Source organism: Sylvia atricapilla, chromosome 22, assembly GCF_009819655.1.
Source record: "Sylvia atricapilla isolate bSylAtr1 chromosome 22, bSylAtr1.pri, whole genome shotgun sequence".
Lineage (NCBI taxonomy): Eukaryota > Metazoa > Chordata > Aves > Passeriformes > Sylviidae > Sylvia > Sylvia atricapilla.
Window position 1 is genome coordinate 4,946,037 of NC_089161.1, and position 18,379 is coordinate 4,964,415.

Genomic DNA, 18,379 nt, shown 5'->3' on the forward strand with positions numbered 1-18,379 from the left:
ACCCATGCTGCAGTCCGGCCACAGCCGGCGCCTTCCGGAAAGGGCGAAAACCGGCATTGGGAAGGTGGGGCCACTGAGGAAATCTGGCCATTCTATTGGTCAGATGTACTGCCACTCAGTTATGACTGCCTTGATGATTGGTCAGAAAGCGACTGTCCTCACTGTTCCTTGGAGAAGGGGCGGAGATTTGAGCTCTTCTTCCCCTTCTCTTTTTCTATTGGTCAGATGTGATGCCGATCACAGCGTTCCTGGGAGCCTATTGGCCAGCAGGGACTGGCCGGCGCCGCAGGCGCGGCGGCGGGGCGGGCGCGGGGCCCGGGGCCCGGAATAGGGGAGCCGTCGGCGGCGGCGGGTGAGTGAGTGAGTGAGTAACTGAGTGAGAGCGGGCAAGAGAGAGAGCGAGCGAGAGCGGCGATGCCTCTCATCATCACCGGCTCCTCTTCCCCTCACCTCCCGCTTTCTGCCCAGGCCGACCTGCCCGAGCCCCGGCCGCGCAGCGCTGCCGCCTGCGGCCCCGCCGGCCGTGCCCGCCTTTCCCCGCCTCACCCCTCCCTCACTCCCGGCCTGTGGAGCTCCCCCCGGGCTCGGGCCTGCCGGGTCCCGTCCGCCAGCTTGTGTGGCCCTGAGGGAATCCCTGACACCGGGCTGGGGCGATGTCAGCAACTCCCGGCTGCTCTTTGATCCGGGGAGCCTCTCCTGGCTCCTCCAGCAGCCGCCTCACCTGTGGTCCTGCTGGATGTTTGTGACTGCGTGTGGAACATTTGGGGAGAAGCAGTTGAAGTTCTAGTGTCAGTGCTTGCTTTGGTCTTACGTAATCTGAATATCGGGGGGGAGGGGGGGGGGCGTCAAGCATCTAAAATGTTTTCGACATAAAGAAAGACTCCTGAGAAAGTTTGTTTATGTGTTATGCTAGGAAACCCCCTGTTGCAATGATTGGTGTTGCTATAACTGGACTTCCCATCTCCTAAATATCTCTTGGAGGATGTAACACTTGCTAGTGCTGAGTATTCCTTGTGGTGGTGTAACACTGAGATTTCTGTGGAGAAACTTGGATGAAAGTGTTCAGGGAGGAGTCAGATATGATGGTGATAAAATCCTGGGAATGGTTGTGCTTACTTATTATAGGTACTTTCAAAGCCTAGTTTGACTGGTGTTTTTCAACTGTTGCATGACCCTTGATTTAGGATTGGATCACCATTGGGCATCTCGCTTACTACTGTGTATTTTGGTATTTGAGGAACCAGAGAGCAAATAGGGTCAAGATATGTGGTGGTACAGTTTTATCATGGAGTGTAATGCCTAAGGAATATAATCATTGCTTGTAATTTTATGGTCTACCGACACAGCATCTTCATCTGTATTTTGGGAGCAGTCAGGAAGGGACAGCCTTAAAAAAGAAGCTCAGAGATTTCAATTCAAGTAGTAAAAAAAAAAATATGTCTCTCTGAAGAATTTACAGGACTTGATGCCCCTGAGCCCCAGCCTGCTGCCACCATGTCGGGCACCGTGTCCATTCTCCAGCAATTTGCCAATGGCTTGAAGAGTCGCAGCGAAGAGACGAGAGCGAAAGCTGCCAAGGACTTGCAGCATTATGTCACCATGGAGCTGCGGGAGGTGAGTGCTACAAATGGGATTGTTTAGCCTCATGTCTCACTTGAGTGTGGGGCCTTGGCAATGGAGATTTTCGGAATGTGGGAGCTGATCTTAGAGAGGAGACAGGGCACAGCAGGGAGCTTACCTTTACCCCCTGGGATGTAGGAGAGGTGAGACACAAACGGGTAGTCAAGTACCAGAATAAGTAAACTTGCTGCATCTAAGGCACAAATAAGAGAAACTATTTTGAGCTCATAATGTATGGTTGATTTTATTTCTTTCTGTTTAAGTGGCATAAGAAGCATTGTCTTTATGGAGGTTTTGGAGCAGGAGAGAGGGAGAGAATGCTGAAAGTTGATTTGAACTTTTTTGCTTTTACAGATGAGTCAGGAAGAATCTACCAGGTTTTACGATCAGCTGAACCATCACATATTTGAGCTGGTCTCTAGTTCTGATGCAAATGAAAGGAAGGGTGGCATTCTGGCTATAGGTGAGTGAAAGTGCATAATGCTTCTGCTGAGTTTTCTCATCATGCAACTATCTTAAGGGACAAATTTTCAAAAGGAATGAGCTTTTATACTTGAGGCCTGGTGTTTGACAGCTTAGTACACTGGGTGTGTTCTGGTTGCTGGGCTCTGAAAATCTCTGTGAAGTGTCAGCAAGGAAGCTACTTAGAGTGGCTGAAAACCTGATACTTAATGGGCTCTGAGCTCCTCTGGGAGTTGAGCATCAAATGTGAATGCTGAGCACATGAAAATTCTGTTCTGGAGCTCAGCTGAGAGCACTTTGCACTGCCCCTTTATATGTGTCAAGGTAGGCTGACTTTCTCAACTCTCTTCCATCTGGGGAGATTGATTCTTGTTATGTAAACTTACCTGGCTCCATAACAGCAACTTCCATCCCCAAGAGGGGCTCAGATAGCTTCTGCTTTGATTCTGTTCAGCCTCAGCATTAGTGGTTCTGGCTGTGTGTTCCCTGTGAGATTGCAGAGCTGTCTGCTCTTGGGGAAGTCAGCTTGGGTAAATACTTTGCCTCCCAGGCAAGTGGCCTGTATTGTAGCAGTTACTTCTTAAATAGCCAAAGAGATGTTGGTTTAGGCTCATAGACATAATCGTCTAGTCCCAATGTGTTTGAAGGCAGTGTAAATGCCTTAGAGAAATCCTTATTGATAACATTAGATCTTGAGCTGGCAGTAACATTTTCAGATTGCTTTGTCAATTTGGTAATGTTGAAAGGCGCCAGCCTGGCAACCCTGGACACTGATGGCCTTGTTATCTACAGAGCAGGTACAAGGCAGGCACTGGCAATGAAAGCTTTCTGCCATGCTGGTGCCTGATGAAGTACCTCCACCCTGGCCAGGAGAGGCTGTCTCTAGGACTGAAGAGGAGACCATTTCATTGGTCCATTCAGTCTTTGACTTTTCTTTTGAGGTGGACTAACTATAGTAGTTAGATGCAGATGGATGTCTTCCTATTAGGAATGGCTCTGTGATCCCAGGGTGAATTATTTTTTCTCTTTTCAAACTAAAAATGGGGAAGATCTGTGAGGCTACCAGATGCATTTTCCCGCTCACTTAAAAAGTTCAGGCTCGAAAGAACAATGGCTCTTTCCTGTTGCTTGATTTTTTTTTCCTGTGGGTGTGCAGTTTAGGAGGACTTAATGGGAATCTTTAAGGAACGTGCAGGGAATACAAGCTCTCATCCAGGAATTGCCTGCTGTCTTCCTCACTGACTGTTGGGGAGAACTGCAGCCTTGCTCCCTTTCTCTGCAGCAAGCCTCATCGGTGTTGAAGGAGGCAATGCCACCCGTATTGGCAGGTTTGCCAACTACCTGAGGAACCTCCTGCCATCCAACGACCCCGTTGTAATGGAGATGGCTTCCAAGGCTATTGGGAGGCTTGCCATGGCTGGGGACACCTTCACAGCTGAGTATGTGGAGTTTGAGGTGAAACGAGCTCTGGAGTGGCTGGGAGCTGACAGGAATGAAGGTCGTAGACATGCAGCTGTAAGTGATGCCTTTTTTGTTGTCATGGGGTAGCTGGGATTAGTGAGCAGTGGTAGGAAATACGCACAGAAATCTGCAGAAAAGCTTTGGTCAGGATGGGAATGGCTGCCAGTGCATATCTGAGAATCTGTAATGCTCTCATGGCAGACAGAGTGCTACTTCGTTGCTCCTCCATTAGCCCAGTGACTAATGAAGACCAAAGCACTGTTATGCTAGAAATTGTCAGAGTGTGGGGATGGAAACAGCTCACAAACATCGACAGTCTAAACAAGTGGTACTACACTGTAAAAGTTATGAGGTTTGTCTCTGTGTGCTCATCTTCCAGATTGTTACTGTTTCCCTCCCCACCTCCAGGTTCTTGTCTTGCGTGAGCTGGCAATCAGCGTGCCTACCTTCTTCTTCCAACAAGTGCAGCCATTCTTTGACAATATATTTGTGGCTGTGTGGGATCCCAAACAGGCCATCCGAGAGGGAGCTGTCTCTGCCTTAAGAGCCTGCCTTATCCTCACCACGCAGCGGGAGCCAAAAGAGATGCAGAAGCCCCAGTGGTACAGAGTAAGAAAATAACTTTGTTTTGAAGCAGCCCCTCCTAATGCCATGCACATGTTGAAGTGCCAATTTTCAGAAGAGCTGGCTAAGCTAAGAACCTGTGTCACCTTTGTCAGTAAAAAACTGCCTGTCCTTGAAAGGGTTGAAAATATAATGGCTTCCAAAGTGAGTAGTTCCTTTAGCTTGTTACTGTAAAAGTAGGCAAGACTCAACTCCTTCAAGAATCCATTGTTCTATCTCATCTTTAGCTGTTGAACTTGACCTAGTTTTATAGCCATGCAATTATCTAGTGTCAGCTCTTACTAGTAGAGGGTTTTATTAGTGTAGATTAAACATAAGTGAGAAAGATAAGAATTCTTTTGTCTGAACCTACGATTTGCTGCCATTGTCACATGAATTCAAGCTTTGTGATATCAAATAAGTTTTGGACAGTGCAGTCAAATGTTGTGACCTTGGATTTCTTCTAATCATATAAGTGCTGCAGATAGTGATGAAGCTGATACTGTGCTGTTTGATTAGTGCTGTTGAAAATGCTCTGCAGCAGAGTCCACAACTTTTGGGTGAATCAGAATTTTGTTGTGTTATACTTCTGTTATTACTCAGTTGAGGTTTGTGGCTACTCTTGGAAAATTCAGAATGTCAGTAACTTCATTTCCTCAGGCTTTGTTTCTGCACTGTACCTGAGATGTTTTTCTGTTCCCCCAAGCATACATATGAAGAGGCTGAGAAGGGCTTTGATGAGACTTTGGCCAAAGAGAAAGGAATGAATCGTGATGACCGAATCCATGGTGCCTTACTGATCCTCAATGAGCTAGTGAGAATCAGCAGTATGGAGGGAGAGGTGAGCAAAGGAACAAGGTGGGGATTATGGGGGTTGATTGAGAGTGCATAGCAGCTCTGCAGTCTGTGGAAATATCCTGTAGTGTTGCAATGGGGTTGTTGGGTGGAAAACTCATCCGAACATGGACTTGAGCATTAAAGTGTGTCAGAGAAATAAAAGGGACAAGTTTGGGCTGAGGAGGTAATAAGCTCCAAGGGAAAGCTCCAAAATTTAACTGAATTAAATACAGTGAAAAAGATTTATTTCTATGGAGTGAGGACTCTCTTGTATGTTAGATACCCAGATATTTTTGCAGAATTTTACTCAGTTGATGTTTTACAGCCATTTGGATATTGATTATACAGGATGCTCTTCAGGAGATTTGGGTAACAGTGTACTGGCAGTATCTTACTCAATTACTTTTGATTTTTTTAATGCTTCTCTACTTTGTCCAGCGCCTTAGAGAGGAGATGGAAGAGATCACTCAGCAGCAACTTGTGCATGACAAGTACTGCAAAGACCTGATGGGCTTCAGTACCAAGCCTCGCCACATCACTCCCTTCACAAGCTTTCAGTCTCTTCAGCCATCTCAGTCAAATGCTTTGGCTGGTCTCCTGGGGTACAGTGCTCACCAAGGAATTATGGGGTTTGCAACCTCCCCTGTCCCAGCAAAATCTACTTTGGTAGAGAGTCGATGCTGCAGGGATCTAATGGAAGAGAAATTTGATCAGGTATGTGTTTGTTCCTCAGCTTGTCTTCCAATATTCTCAACATCTGTTCTTTCAGAGAAATTGTCCTTTTGTTTTTACTTAGCTGGCAATACTGCCTAGTATTGAACTGAGCCTTCAAAACTCAAAATTTAGGTGTATCATGGCTTTGTCATTGTCTGTCTTGGGGCAAGTGTTTTACTTCCCTTGGAAGCAGTCTTGATTATCCTTTTCTTTGATGGACTGTGAAGCCAAGTGTCAGTAGAACATTTAAAAGCACACAGGTAATAAATATTTGCACATTAATTGGCATCCTTTAAAGCCTAATCTACTTCCTTCCAGGTCTGCCAGTGGGTTCTCAAGTGCAGAACCAGCAAAAATTCTTTGATCCAGATGACGGTTCTCAATCTGCTTCCACGGTTGGCAGCTTTCCGTCCTTCAGCATTCACAGGTGACAGGACAGATGGTTGGATGTTGGAAATGTTGCTGAATTTGGGCTGGAAGTTATCCAGCTCTCTTTGGTCCAGATGAACTTGTGCAAGCAGTGCAGCACACCAAATGTGGTGTTTGTCTGATGAGCACATTCCTCTGTAGGAGGACAGTCTTTTTTTCTGAATAAATGTGACTTGATAACTGATGCCAAAATGTTGCTCTGATGAAGAAAATAGATTGAAACCTATTGTCAGAACTTCATGATCAATGCCATAAGACATAAACCCTCCATTTTTGTTTTCTCCTCGGTATGTCAGACTTAGAGAATTCTCTCTTGCTCTGACTCAGTATATTCCAAATATTATTAGAGTTCTCTTCCTTTTTCTCTGTTGCACATGCTAGGAAATACCTGTCAGCTTTAAAGCAGTTTTGTTGATTTATCAAGCAAGTTTAGGAGAGTATCAGAGTTGGAGACAAGTCACCAAGCTGCTCTTAGTGGGTTAGGACAATTTTTGTGTTAATTATTTCCAATTTCCAATCAATCATGAAACCAAGGTGCTTGGATCTTATATGCATATAAAACCTATTGCAGTGGGGGTGTTTTATAGCTCTTTCATTCTGGTGATTTATCTTTTTAAAAACAAAGCCTTCTGTAGTTTGAAATTTTTATTATGTGGTAACTTGTTTGCCACTGATCATGTCATCAAAAAGATGACTGTGTCTGTTTTCTAGTAAAGGTAGTCTGTTTTCTTGTAAAGGTTTAGTTGGAAATGTTATGTAACTGTATGAACCTAAATGAATTCTAATACCTGTATTGTTTTCTCTTGTGGGCAGCTGATCAGTATCTTCCAGACACCATGAATCATGTTCTCAGTTGTGTGAAGAAGGAGAAGGAGCGAACAGCAGCCTTCCAGGCCTTGGGTTTGCTTTCTGTGGCTGTGAGGTCTGAGTTTCAAGCTTACCTACCAAAAGTCCTTGAAATCATAAAAGCAGCTCTTCCCCCAAAGGACTTTGCCCACAAGTAAGTATGTGAAAGTTAGAGGAAGAAATGGAAACACTTGCTCTTTATATAACTTTGGAATGTGGGATCAAATTCTTGTATTAAAATCAGAAGTGTTTCCATTAGACTGATAACACAGAAGTAGGATGATGAAAGATGTTTGAAAAATAGCAGCTCCTCATAATTATTTGGTTCCTTTCCAGGAGACAGAAGTCTGTGCAGGTTGATGCCACAGTCTTCACCTGCATTAGTATGCTGGCACGAGCCATGGGACCCAGTATCCAGCAGGACATCAAAGAGCTTTTGGAACCCATGCTGGCTGTGGGCCTGAGGTGAGCATAAATCTGTTTTGCTGTTAGCTGCAGGATGGCATTGTCAACCATATAGAGTGAGATCTTTTAAAGTTTTCAGATTGAGAAGGAAGATTATTGCTTTTAAGTTGACATAAGTGATCTTTCAGAAGATCACTATACCTGTTTCAGAAGAACAGTATGTTTTAACTGTTAAAGGGTCTGTTGAATTATTTAAGAGCATTCATACCTCAGTAATGAAATCTTGTTGTAGAACAACTAGTCCAAAAGCAGTCTCATTTATTTTCCACTATTCAAACACATTTGGCAGCAACCTGCAAAATTTTCAAAAGCATCTGACAGCCAGCTGACTTGTGTTGTATCAAACTGGCAGAGAAGGAGAGTTAAAGTGCTGAGTGTTTGCTCCTGGCTTTTTTCACCTTTGTAGCTGACAGTTCTTATTGGAGAAATTAATTATGGAATTAAGTATGGAATGTGTGGAGAAAATTTTCAGGTAGCACAAGATGGTTTAAATTATATTGTCACCTGGAAGTTAATTTAGTTGCTTTTTTGTTTAAAAAGCATAAGTGCAAGAAGTCATTTACATTTGTAATGGTACTATAGCAACACTGGCTAATGTAGTGATGTGTGCAGCAGCCCTGGGACTTTTCTCAACAAGTTTATACTGGAAGGTCATCTTGTGCCTCAGTTCACACAAGGACCCTGTGCTCTGCTTGCAGGTGTTGCTCTCATGTGCAAATGCCCTCAATTATATTGTGATTGGCAAAGGCATAAATAAACAATAAAGTGAAATATGCACATCACTGTTTCTTTTCTGATGACTTTTGCTTGCTTCTTGCCCTCAGCCCTGCTCTAACAGCTGTGCTGTACGACTTGAGCCGTCAGATCCCACAGCTGAAGAAGGATATCCAGGATGGGCTGCTGAAAATGCTCTCTCTTGTTCTGATGCACAAGCCTCTGCGACATCCAGGCATGCCAAAGGGCCTTGCCCACCAGCTGGCCTCCCCCAGTCTCACCAACATCCCAGAGGCCAGTGATGTGGGGAGCATCACCCTTGCCCTTCGTACACTTGGTAGCTTTGAGTTTGAAGGTAAGATGGAGTAAGGAAACAGGGTGCAACGGTGTGGGCCTGATATTTCTGGGTCTGAGAGATTTCAGCCTGCTAGCAGCTGCTAACTTTTTCCCAAGGAAAAATTTCTCAAGAAAGCTTCTTCTCAAAACAATCTTGGCAAACTACTCTCCTTTTTCAAAACAATCTTTCTCCGGGTAACGTTTGCTGTTTCTCTAGTTTAACCAATGGGATTAGAGAGGTGTTGTTCCTATTCACCAATCCTGTTATCTGTATGGGAACACCTCATAAAAGGTAGTAAGAATTAGACAATAAAGCCTTTTTTCTATGCTCTTTGCCTTCTGAAATATTTGGAGTCTCTCATCTTTCTTTCGTGTCCTACAACGACACGAGGTTTATGGGATATAAACAACTGGTGCATCTGAGTAGAGTACAAGTAGCAGGAAAATTCTGGCAGCGTGCTCTTTAAACTCCTGTTCCCTGGTAAAACTGGTACTTGGGGTCTAAACCTGTGTTTGACCACCCATCTTCCTCTTTTCAGGCCACTCCCTGACTCAGTTTGTCCGGCACTGTGCAGACCACTTCCTGAACAGCGAACACAAGGAGATCCGCATGGAAGCCGCCCGCACTTGCTCTCGCCTGCTCACACCCTCCATCCACTTGATCAGTGGCCATGCCCACGTGGTCAGTCAGACAGCAGTGCAGGTCGTGGCTGATGTCCTCAGCAAGCTGCTTGTAGTTGGAATAACTGACCCAGGTTAGTGTGGGATTCAGAGAAAAGGGTTCTTCTACCCCCCTTAATTTTATTGTGTAAGCAGGTGATGATATTAAGAATAGAATTTGTAATAGAATTTGAACATATTTGCCACTAAAATTAAGCTGTCACTTGGTAAATTAGAAAAAAAAGTATCTCAATTTCTTTTTCCACATCTTGATTTTTGAGATATTAATACAGCATTAGTGAAATATGCTCCAGCTGTGCCTTTGGTAATCCTTTGAACTAAGCAGAACACTGAGGCCCCTTTTGCTGCTGTTGTGAGTCACAGCCTTAAATTTTGTAATTTGGGAAGGAATTGGTCCTTGTTGAAACTTCATCCTTGATTTTTTTTATTCTTTCAGTTGAACCCCTCTCAGATTGCCACATAGCATCCAAAAGTGACACTTGCAGGTTCAAGAGCTTGGCACTGTACTGACTTGGTTATTGGGGCATGCTGAGTGGCACAGAGATTTCTGGGCTGACCTGTCCTGTTTTTTGTGTGTGAAACACTGATATACTTGCTCTGGGGAAGCTCTTGGAAAGAGTTTTTGAGGCTGTTTTGTGAACAAAGGCAAGAAAAGGAACAAGAATTTAGTGCATTTAAAGAGAAATAAATGTATTCTTGCAGACCCTGATATACGTTTCTGCGTGTTGGCGTCTCTGGATGAGCGGTTTGATGCTCACCTTGCCCAGGCTGAAAACTTGCAAGCTCTTTTTGTGGCCCTGAATGATCAAGTGTTTGAAATCCGAGAGCTGGCCATCTGCACTGTGGGGCGCCTGAGCAGCATGAACCCTGCCTTTGTCATGCCTTTCCTTAGAAAGATGTTAATCCAGGTAAGGAGGAGAGATGCCTGCAGGGAGAGCAGAATTCAGCCTAAGCTGGTGGTAAAGAACTGGGCTATCCACCTGTAAATGCATGGAGAGTGGGGTAATCAATCTCTTTTGGAAAATAGTTACTGCCCAGCTTAGTGGATTTCAGCAGATCTTCCTCATAATGGATGTTTGGACTGAAGCTCTGGGGATGTATTAGAAGGGAAAGGAAGGATAGCAGTTGTCATTCCACCCCTAGTCATCATGCCAGAGTGCTTTCCATCTGTGTTGAAGAAGAATGTTCTGTGGTGCTTTTAGGTGAATGCGGTACCTCCTTGTAAACACAGGTTTTGGAGCCATCCCTTTCATGCTAATTAATTTTAGCTTAATTTAAGTTATATTATAGTGGAGTGAAATGTAGAACAGCCTTTACAAATCCTGAGTTGTGACAGAAGGAAATGCAAAGAAATTTTACCTACCTTTATTTTCCTGGTTTGCTTGCTTCCATTGTCTCTTGTGCAGATTCTAACAGAGCTGGAACACAGTGGTGTTGGCAGAATTAAAGAGCAAAGTGCCAGGATGTTGGGTCACCTGGTTTCTAATGCTCCACGCCTCATCCGTCCCTATATGGAGCCTATCCTTAAGGTAGAGTCTCAACATTTCCTGATGGCTTTGGAATGAGGTGACACAGCAAGTGGTTACATGACCCTCAGGAGCTGCAGCTCTTTTGCTTCATCGTAGCAGGGAAAAAACCCAAATTGGTGCAGATGTTACCCACAGGAATGCACATGGGTGACAGTTTAGCCTAATTCAATTCCAGATTTGCATGATGTTTGTGACACCCAAGTTTCTTTTACTGTTGAAATTCTTACTATGATTGTAGGGTCAATTTAAGGTGTAAGCAAAAGAAAAGAGAATTTTGAGTACTCTTTAAGCACATTCTAATTTGTCCACTATCACCCACCAGGCACTGATTGTGAAACTGAAAGATCCTGATCCAGATCCCAATCCAGGTGTGATTAACAATGTCCTGGCTACCATAGGGGAGCTTGCACAGGTAGGGATATACTGCAGATACCTCTTTGCCATGCTTGTTAAGGTTTTGGGAATGCTAGATGAAGGTTGAATTTTTGTCTTTCTATAGGTCAGTGGGCTGGAGATGAGGAAGTGGGTGGATGAGCTCTTCATTATAATTATGGACATGCTGCAGGACTCCTCTCTGCTGGCTAAAAGACAAGTGAGTGTTTACAACTGTACTGTACTGTATTGCTGTGACCAGAGCGGTAATAAAATACCCACATGTCTCATCATAGCTGCTAAAATGCCCCTTTAAACCACTCAAGTCTCTCTAGTGGAGTTACTCATGGTGCACAGGTGAGAGATTACAGTGCCTGTGGTGACATAGTTCAGAGCTGTTAGAGAAAAAACAATAAGGAAAAAAAGCTGTTTTTATTGGAAGGCTTGGACTCATTGAATTGAATGTTTATTTGAATTGTACCTCTAAGTGAAAGCAATTGTGACAGCCTAAGATATTGTTGATTACTACTTTCTTTATTATTGCTTATAGAAAAATGTACTTTATGGAGGATTTCCAACCATGGACTGTGGTTTTCTGTATGATTCTAAAATACTCACAAGAAACTTGACAGGAGTTGAGTGACTGGTGTATCAGAAGGCATAATAAATTCCCTGGTCAAAACTAACCTTCTCTGGGTTTTATCTTTGTAGGTGGCTCTTTGGACACTGGGGCAGCTTGTGGCTAGCACTGGTTATGTGGTAGAACCATACAGGAAGTACCCAACTTTGCTGGAGGTGCTTCTGAACTTCCTGAAGACTGAGCAAAACCAGGGCACCCGCAGAGAGGTATGAACATGAAACTACCACACAACCACTTAGGAAAGCTTTCTGGGAAGAGAGAACTGCCAAATAAATGTGCCTGCATAGATTTGAGGCAGGGAGGGAGATATCATTGTTGTGGCTGAGCAAAATACAATAAGCAAAATACAATAATTCTCTCAGAATTAAGAGAGTGCATGTGTTAAGTCAGTGAAATGGCTTCCAGAAGCTGGGTGGAAAGCACTTTTTCTTTCAGGCAGTCACTTCAGTTCAAGATCTTCCCTCTTAAATCATCAGGATCTTTTCAAATATGGGGGTTGAGTGTTGCTTTGGCCTTAGTGATGAAGTTCTGGTGAACTTTCTTTGTGTCATTTCAGGCTATTCGTGTGTTAGGGCTGCTGGGTGCTTTGGACCCTTACAAACACAAAGTGAACATTGGCATGATCGATCAATCCAGAGATGCTTCAGCTGTGAGCCTCTCAGAGTCCAAATCCAGCCAGGATTCTTGTAAGCATCTCAGTTTCTTTCAGACAGCTTTGTGATCTACAAACAGATCTTGACTGTTTTGTTGCTACCAAGTTTGTCTCCTCTTCTTAAAGAATCATTATTGTACATGTTTTCAACTTAGACTTAGATGTTCCTGGACCCATATTCAAGACCATTTAATAACTAGCTCATGACACTGCCTTCTTTATCCTAGCTGACTACAGCACCAGTGAGATGTTGGTGAACATGGGCAACCTGCCTCTGGATGAGTTCTATCCAGCTGTCTCTATGGTGGCACTGATGAGAATTTTCCGAGACCAATCCTTGTCCCAGCACCACACTATGGTAGTTCAGGCCATCACCTTCATTTTCAAATCCCTTGGACTGAAGTGTGTGCAGTTCCTGCCCCAGGTCATGCCAACGTTCCTTAATGTAATACGGGTGTGTGATGGTGCCATCCGAGAGGTGAGTGTGCATGGGAAAACTCCTTCTTGTTCCACTGGATGGAATTAAGAATCCATTTCCTTGAAGAGACTGTGACTGGCTTTGGGCATTGCTGTGCTGTGTGTTGATGCTAAGCATGCTGCAGAAGTGAGGTTCAGCTTTGCTTTTTCCCTTCTGTGAGCATTTGCTGGAATGTCCAGTGCTTTTTATTGAAACAGCTGCTTCTAAGCATAATCCTTGGAAGGCCAGTATTTGATTCTGTATTTTCATTGAGCTGTTCTTATTTAGGAAAACACCTGTTCAGCTTCCAGACCTTTCAGTGATCTCTGTGTTAATACTCTGTGGCAAACAGTATTATTAAATAATATAAAGGTAGATTATTCAAATTTCTGGTGCAGTCCTGTATTTTGGCTCATCTCTGGAAAGGAAAACTCAATTTGATACAGTCTGGTAACATTTAGAGCAGCATGGGTGGTGACTCCACAGCAGTGCTTTCTCTTCCTTCCTGCTCAAGTTACAGTTACAGAAGGAAATGAGAATTGTGTGAAGATGGTGGGCTTAAGGTGCACCTAACCAGAGATGGCTGCTCTTGGCTAAGGCTTTTCTTCAGGCAGCCAAATGCTCTGGGGTGTGAAGGGCAGTTTGTACTTGTTGCTGCTGCTGTGTTTTATAGGTGGGACGGGTGCTCCTGTAGCAGAATCCCAACTCTGCTATAGAACTGCTGTTTTCTCCCAGCCTGAAGTACTACTGAGATTATAAGGAAAACATCTCACCTCTGGGTTGGCTGAGGTTCTAAACCTGACTGATCTAACTTGCTTGAAAGCTATGCAGTTGTGCACACTCTGTTTAAAAATTTTCAGGTAAAAGAAGATGGTGAAAGTGTACTGGGGAGAAGAGCTGAGGTGGGTATGCGTGACATAAAGCCTAAAAGAGGAAGGTCCTTGTCCTGTATGTAAGCATTCTCTCACTACACCAAAAAATAGGCACAGTACAGGAGGAGCTCAGAGTTCATTTTTGGTAAATGTATGTCTACTGTTCTCACTAAAGAAGCTGAGATTATTTCTTACTTAGTTCTTATGAAAGTTTTATCTCTTTTTATGAGCTCCATGTTGTATTTTGTCACTGTAGTCTTCAAAAACTGCATGAAGAAATGAAATTTAAAAGATGATAACTTATATTTTCCTATTTTTGTAGAGAAAACAGACTATCTGCATCAAAGCGATTTAGCCCATGTGATTTCATACCAATGTAGCATTCATTGTCACAATTAAATGTTTAAGATTGTGGTGAAAGGAATTGCAAAACTGTCAGAGTATCAAAATAAAATTGTCTAAGTCAAAATTCTTCTTGGTGGTGAAGAATGGATGGTGCAATCAACCATCTTTTAAAAAAATGTGGTGTTTCTGGCAAGGACCTAACTGCATTCCCCAGTAACTTTTCACCAATATATCTTGGTGGGGATGGGAAAGAGTACAGGAGTATCCTAAAATGTGTGTCAGTTTGGTTTTCAGGCAGGGGGAAAGGACTAGGGGCTAAATTTTTGGAAGCATCCTTCAAACCTTAATTACAATGCTCCGTAATTGGGGTGTCTGTACTTGCAAGTCTGCTCTGACATTATAGATTTGCTGACACTTCATGAACTCCTCAATTTGTGTGCTTGAGTGTCTGAGGCTTTGAGCTCACAATTTTTTCGTGCAAGCTTAGGGGAAACTCAGCCAATAAACCCAAAATCACTTTTCTTCCTCACTCCCCTCTTAAAAAAACAACAATAAAAATTAACCAAAATCCTCCAAAACTCCACAAAACTCAAACTGCTGAGCTGAAGCTACCAAGAATTTAGCCCCAGATTCTGAGCACATAGGAGCTATGCATGCTATTTGTTTCGTAAATGAGCTTGCAATTGCTTGTGAAACTCTTCACCCAGTGGCTTTGATACTTGGATAAGCTACACTGACTATTACACATTTCTTCTTTCCAGTTCCTGTTCCAGCAGCTAGGCATGTTGGTGTCCTTTGTGAGAAGTCATATTCGACCCTATATGGATGAAATTGTCACCCTGATGAGAGTGAGTGCAATCTTTAAGCTGGTACTTTACTGTCACAGAAAGGTAGACAGTGCATATATTTGAAGTAATAATTGTATTTTGAAATTATTTATTTGCACTTACAATATACATTATTGGTAGTAACTGGAGTAAGTGCAGCTTCAGGTTCTGATAGTGACTAAGTTATTTCAGTGCTTGGATTTTGTGCACTTGCTACTTTCAGAAACACAGTTTTAGCAAGAGGTATCTGGAGTTCATAAATAGGTGTAATTTCATATAATTTTCACTAAATGTTTGCAAACTTGTAGAAGGGTAAAGAAAAAGTCCGTTTTCCAGAGGTTGTTTTCAATAACTATAAATGTACTGGAGGTGCAGAGTGTTTTAGAAACAGAAAGTGTAGTCCCCTACAAACTTGAATTTATCTACAGGCTGTCTCCTACAGTTTGCTTTTCTTCTAATTGGTACAGCTCAGCTAAAGACCTGCTGGATACTTTTCCCCCTTTTTTTCTTTCTTCTGTAGGACTTCTGGGTTATGAACAACTCTATACAGAGCACAATTATCCTACTTATTGAGCAGATTGTGGTGGCTCTGGGAGGCGAATTCAAACTTTACCTGCCTCAGCTCATTCCTCATATGCTACGGGTCTTCATGCATGATAACAGTCAGGGTCGCATTGTTTCTGTGAAGGTGAGTGTGGGGTTGCAGCAACTGCTGTGCTTTGGGCACTGCCAAGGCAGGTGTGTGCCCAGTGTGCCATGCTCAGCAGGGCTCCTTTGCTTATGTGTCACACAATCAAATAGGACAGGTGCAGTTCAGCAGTGGCTTGGTGTGAAATGATGCAGGCAGTTTAAAGTGCAGGGTTGAAGAAACTTCACTTGAATACTGACTTGTTTAAAGTGGATCTCATCCATGACTTTGTGTCACACTGGGTCCTTTTGGTTGAAGGATGGGATTTCCCGCTCTGTTCTACTTTTGTGAGATCCCACTTGGAGCATTATGTACAGTTCTGGTGTCCTCAATGTAAGAATCACATGAAACTCTGGGAGCAGGTCCAGAGGAGGCCACAAAGTTGATAAGAGAACTGGAGTACCTCCCCTGTAAAGACAGGCTGAGAAAGTTGGGGCTTTTCAGCCTGGAGAAGAAAAGGTTGTATGGAGACTTAGTAAATGAAAGGAGCTACAGGGCAGCCAGAGAAAGACTCTTTGTCAGGAACTGAAGTGACAGGAAGAGGAGTAACAGGTACAAATTCAAAGAGGGGAAATTTAGTTTAGATATTAAGAAGTTGTTCTTTACTGCGAGGGTGATGAGACACTGGAACAGGTTGTATGTAGAAGTTGTGGCTGTCCCAACCCTGGCAGGGTCCAGAGTCAGGCTGGATATGGCCTTAAGCAACCTGGTCCAGTGGAAGGTGTCCCAGCTCATCCCAGGGTGGGGGGTTTGACTAGATGATCTTTAAGATTTGTTCAAACCCGTTGACATTCTACTCTTCTATGCTTTTTCTCTCCAGCTACTTAATGCCATCCAGCTCTTTGGAGCTAACCTGGATGACTACCTGCATTTGTTACTACCTCCCATTGTAAAGCTGTTTGATGCTCCAGATGTCCCTCTGGTGGCTCGCAAGTAAGTGCTGGTGGCTTTCCAGTCTCTCCTTTTGCTGTTTGACCTGTTCTGCAGTGGCTGAATGTTTACAGTGAAATACCACTTAGTCCCTTCCTCAGCTTTTCTGTGTTAAATCATTGTAGAAGGCTATTTTTGCTTGGACCTCACAGCAGTGTTAGTAGCTTTTTGGGTTTCTTGGTGGGTTTTGGTTGGGGGTTGGTTGGTTGGTTGGTTTGGTTTTTGTTGTTGTTTCTTTAAGGTTTTTAAAATTTTCTGATTCTCATCTGCCAGTATTTTAGTCACTTGTGAACTGTCCTGCAAGTACTAGCTGCTTTAACAGAGTTCTGGTGGCCTGTTTTTCCTATTATTATTCATCCTAGGAGGACTGAGCATTAAAGTATTTTTCAGTCTTATTTCTTCTTTCCTAACACTTTGAGAGATAAACTCTTCCCTCTTTTTGCTCTAACTTTAGAGCTGCTCTGGAAACAGTGGACCGCTTGACAGAGTCCCTGGATTTCACGGATTATGCGTCTCGGATTATTCATCCCATCGTACGAACACTAGATCAGAGCCCTGAGCTACGAACAACTGCAATGGACACCCTCTCCTCTCTGGTGTTCCAGCTGGGAAAGAAGGTAATACTGTTCTTTGGCTTGAAAGCTCACAGAAGGTGTGACTGTCCCAAAGATCAAGGCTTTAAAGTTGAAGTTTTGTAATGTACTCATGGATTTCCAAGAGAACTGATTTTTCTTCTCTTAGTTGTTTCTGGAATTGGGAGTTACTGAGATCAAACTGTCAGAATTGATTTCTCATCAGTGAAACAGCATGATGGAATTTTACTGCTTTTAGTGCCACTGAGTAACAAGTTTATGATGCATTTCCTTTTACAGTACCAAATTTTCATCCCGATGGTGAACAAAGTCCTGGTGCGACACAGAATTAACCATCAGCGCTATGATGTTCTCATCTGCAGGATTGTAAAGGTAAGCTGACAAGTGTACAGTTGTTTGTACTTTTGGGATGTTGTTGTGTTGAAACTGATGTAGCTGGAACCTTCACTTGGATTTACTCATAAAATGGAGAGTAGTTGTTGCTCTGTTTCTGTGTTAAGTGCAGCTTTATAAGATGAATTTGAGGTTGCATTGGGAAATTTTTTGTCTTCTGTTATTAAGTATTTCCTAAAGAAAAATCATGGCAAGTTCTAGGGAAGAACTTAGACTTGTAGCCAGTGTCATTACTATTCTTTTTCTTGGTAGCTCTTAAATGTGGATTTATCCTGTTTTTTCCATGGACTTTTTTCAGGACTTGAGGAGACCTTGTTATCTCAGTATTTTCTGTGGAATGTGTTACATTTTAAAAATTTATTAACTGGCTTACAATTTGTGTGCAACAAGCAACTAGCAAGTAAAATAGGCAAGAGTGCTTGTTTTAATGTACGTTATTTTGGCTTTTTATACTAGGAGCTGAGAGTTCTTGACAGTACCTTGAGTAGCAAAGGGGGCTCTGGCTTATAGGGTGTAATCCTTGTAATGAAATATGGTTATTTGCTTCACAGATTTTGCTGTAAGATTTTGCTGCAAGTGCTCTGACGTTTTTGGCTTGTTGAGAATTGCTTCCGTGTGTGTGTGGATGTGATCTTCACTGTAAACCAATTTTTGTAGGGTTACACTCTTGCTGATGAAGAGGAGGATCCCCTGATTTATCAGCATCGAATGTTGAGAAGCAACCAGGGAGAAACTTTGGCCAGTGGTCCTGTGGAAACAGGTCCCATGAAGAAATTACATGTGAGCACCATCAACCTGCAGAAGGTAAGACTGGAGCCTTCACAGCAGGAATTTGCCAAAGGGAGTTAATGTGTCACACGGAAGGAGTTTTGTCTGGTGCATCTGAACTACATTTATTTATATTGCTTTTATG

At 43.1% G+C, this 18,379-nt stretch overlaps 1 protein-coding gene across 2 annotated transcripts in view; it reads left to right on the forward strand.

The window, feature by feature from the left end:
* The first annotated feature begins 274 nt into the window (after positions 1 to 274).
* MTOR (mechanistic target of rapamycin kinase) overlaps positions 275 to 18,379 on the forward strand; it is a 63,452-nt gene continuing 45,347 nt past the window's right edge. Inside the window, exons 1-26 of one of the 2 annotated variants that reach the window (XM_066334355.1) lie at positions 275 to 352; positions 1,451 to 1,614; positions 1,975 to 2,083; positions 3,365 to 3,597; positions 3,952 to 4,152; positions 4,853 to 4,987; positions 5,422 to 5,697; positions 6,016 to 6,124; positions 6,940 to 7,126; positions 7,309 to 7,437; positions 8,262 to 8,506; positions 9,027 to 9,242; positions 9,871 to 10,076; positions 10,575 to 10,697; positions 11,020 to 11,109; positions 11,197 to 11,289; positions 11,781 to 11,915; positions 12,266 to 12,395; positions 12,589 to 12,839; positions 13,679 to 13,720; positions 14,797 to 14,883; positions 15,383 to 15,550; positions 16,371 to 16,483; positions 16,935 to 17,097; positions 17,353 to 17,445; positions 18,124 to 18,270. In XM_066334355.1, the coding sequence (XP_066190452.1) occupies positions 1,495 to 1,614; positions 1,975 to 2,083; positions 3,365 to 3,597; positions 3,952 to 4,152; positions 4,853 to 4,987; positions 5,422 to 5,697; positions 6,016 to 6,124; positions 6,940 to 7,126; positions 7,309 to 7,437; positions 8,262 to 8,506; positions 9,027 to 9,242; positions 9,871 to 10,076; positions 10,575 to 10,697; positions 11,020 to 11,109; positions 11,197 to 11,289; positions 11,781 to 11,915; positions 12,266 to 12,395; positions 12,589 to 12,839; positions 13,679 to 13,720; positions 14,797 to 14,883; positions 15,383 to 15,550; positions 16,371 to 16,483; positions 16,935 to 17,097; positions 17,353 to 17,445; positions 18,124 to 18,270 (3,801 nt within the window). In that variant the 5' untranslated portion in view covers positions 275 to 352; positions 1,451 to 1,494. Of the gene's footprint in view, positions 353 to 1,450; positions 1,615 to 1,974; positions 2,084 to 3,364; positions 3,598 to 3,951; positions 4,153 to 4,852; positions 4,988 to 5,421; positions 5,698 to 6,015; positions 6,125 to 6,939; positions 7,127 to 7,308; positions 7,438 to 8,261; positions 8,507 to 9,026; positions 9,243 to 9,870; positions 10,077 to 10,574; positions 10,698 to 11,019; positions 11,110 to 11,196; positions 11,290 to 11,780; positions 11,916 to 12,265; positions 12,396 to 12,588; positions 12,840 to 13,678; positions 13,721 to 14,796; positions 14,884 to 15,382; positions 15,551 to 16,370; positions 16,484 to 16,934; positions 17,098 to 17,352; positions 17,446 to 18,123; positions 18,271 to 18,379 lie in introns of those variants that run through there. The other variant, XM_066334356.1, reaches the window with a different exon arrangement.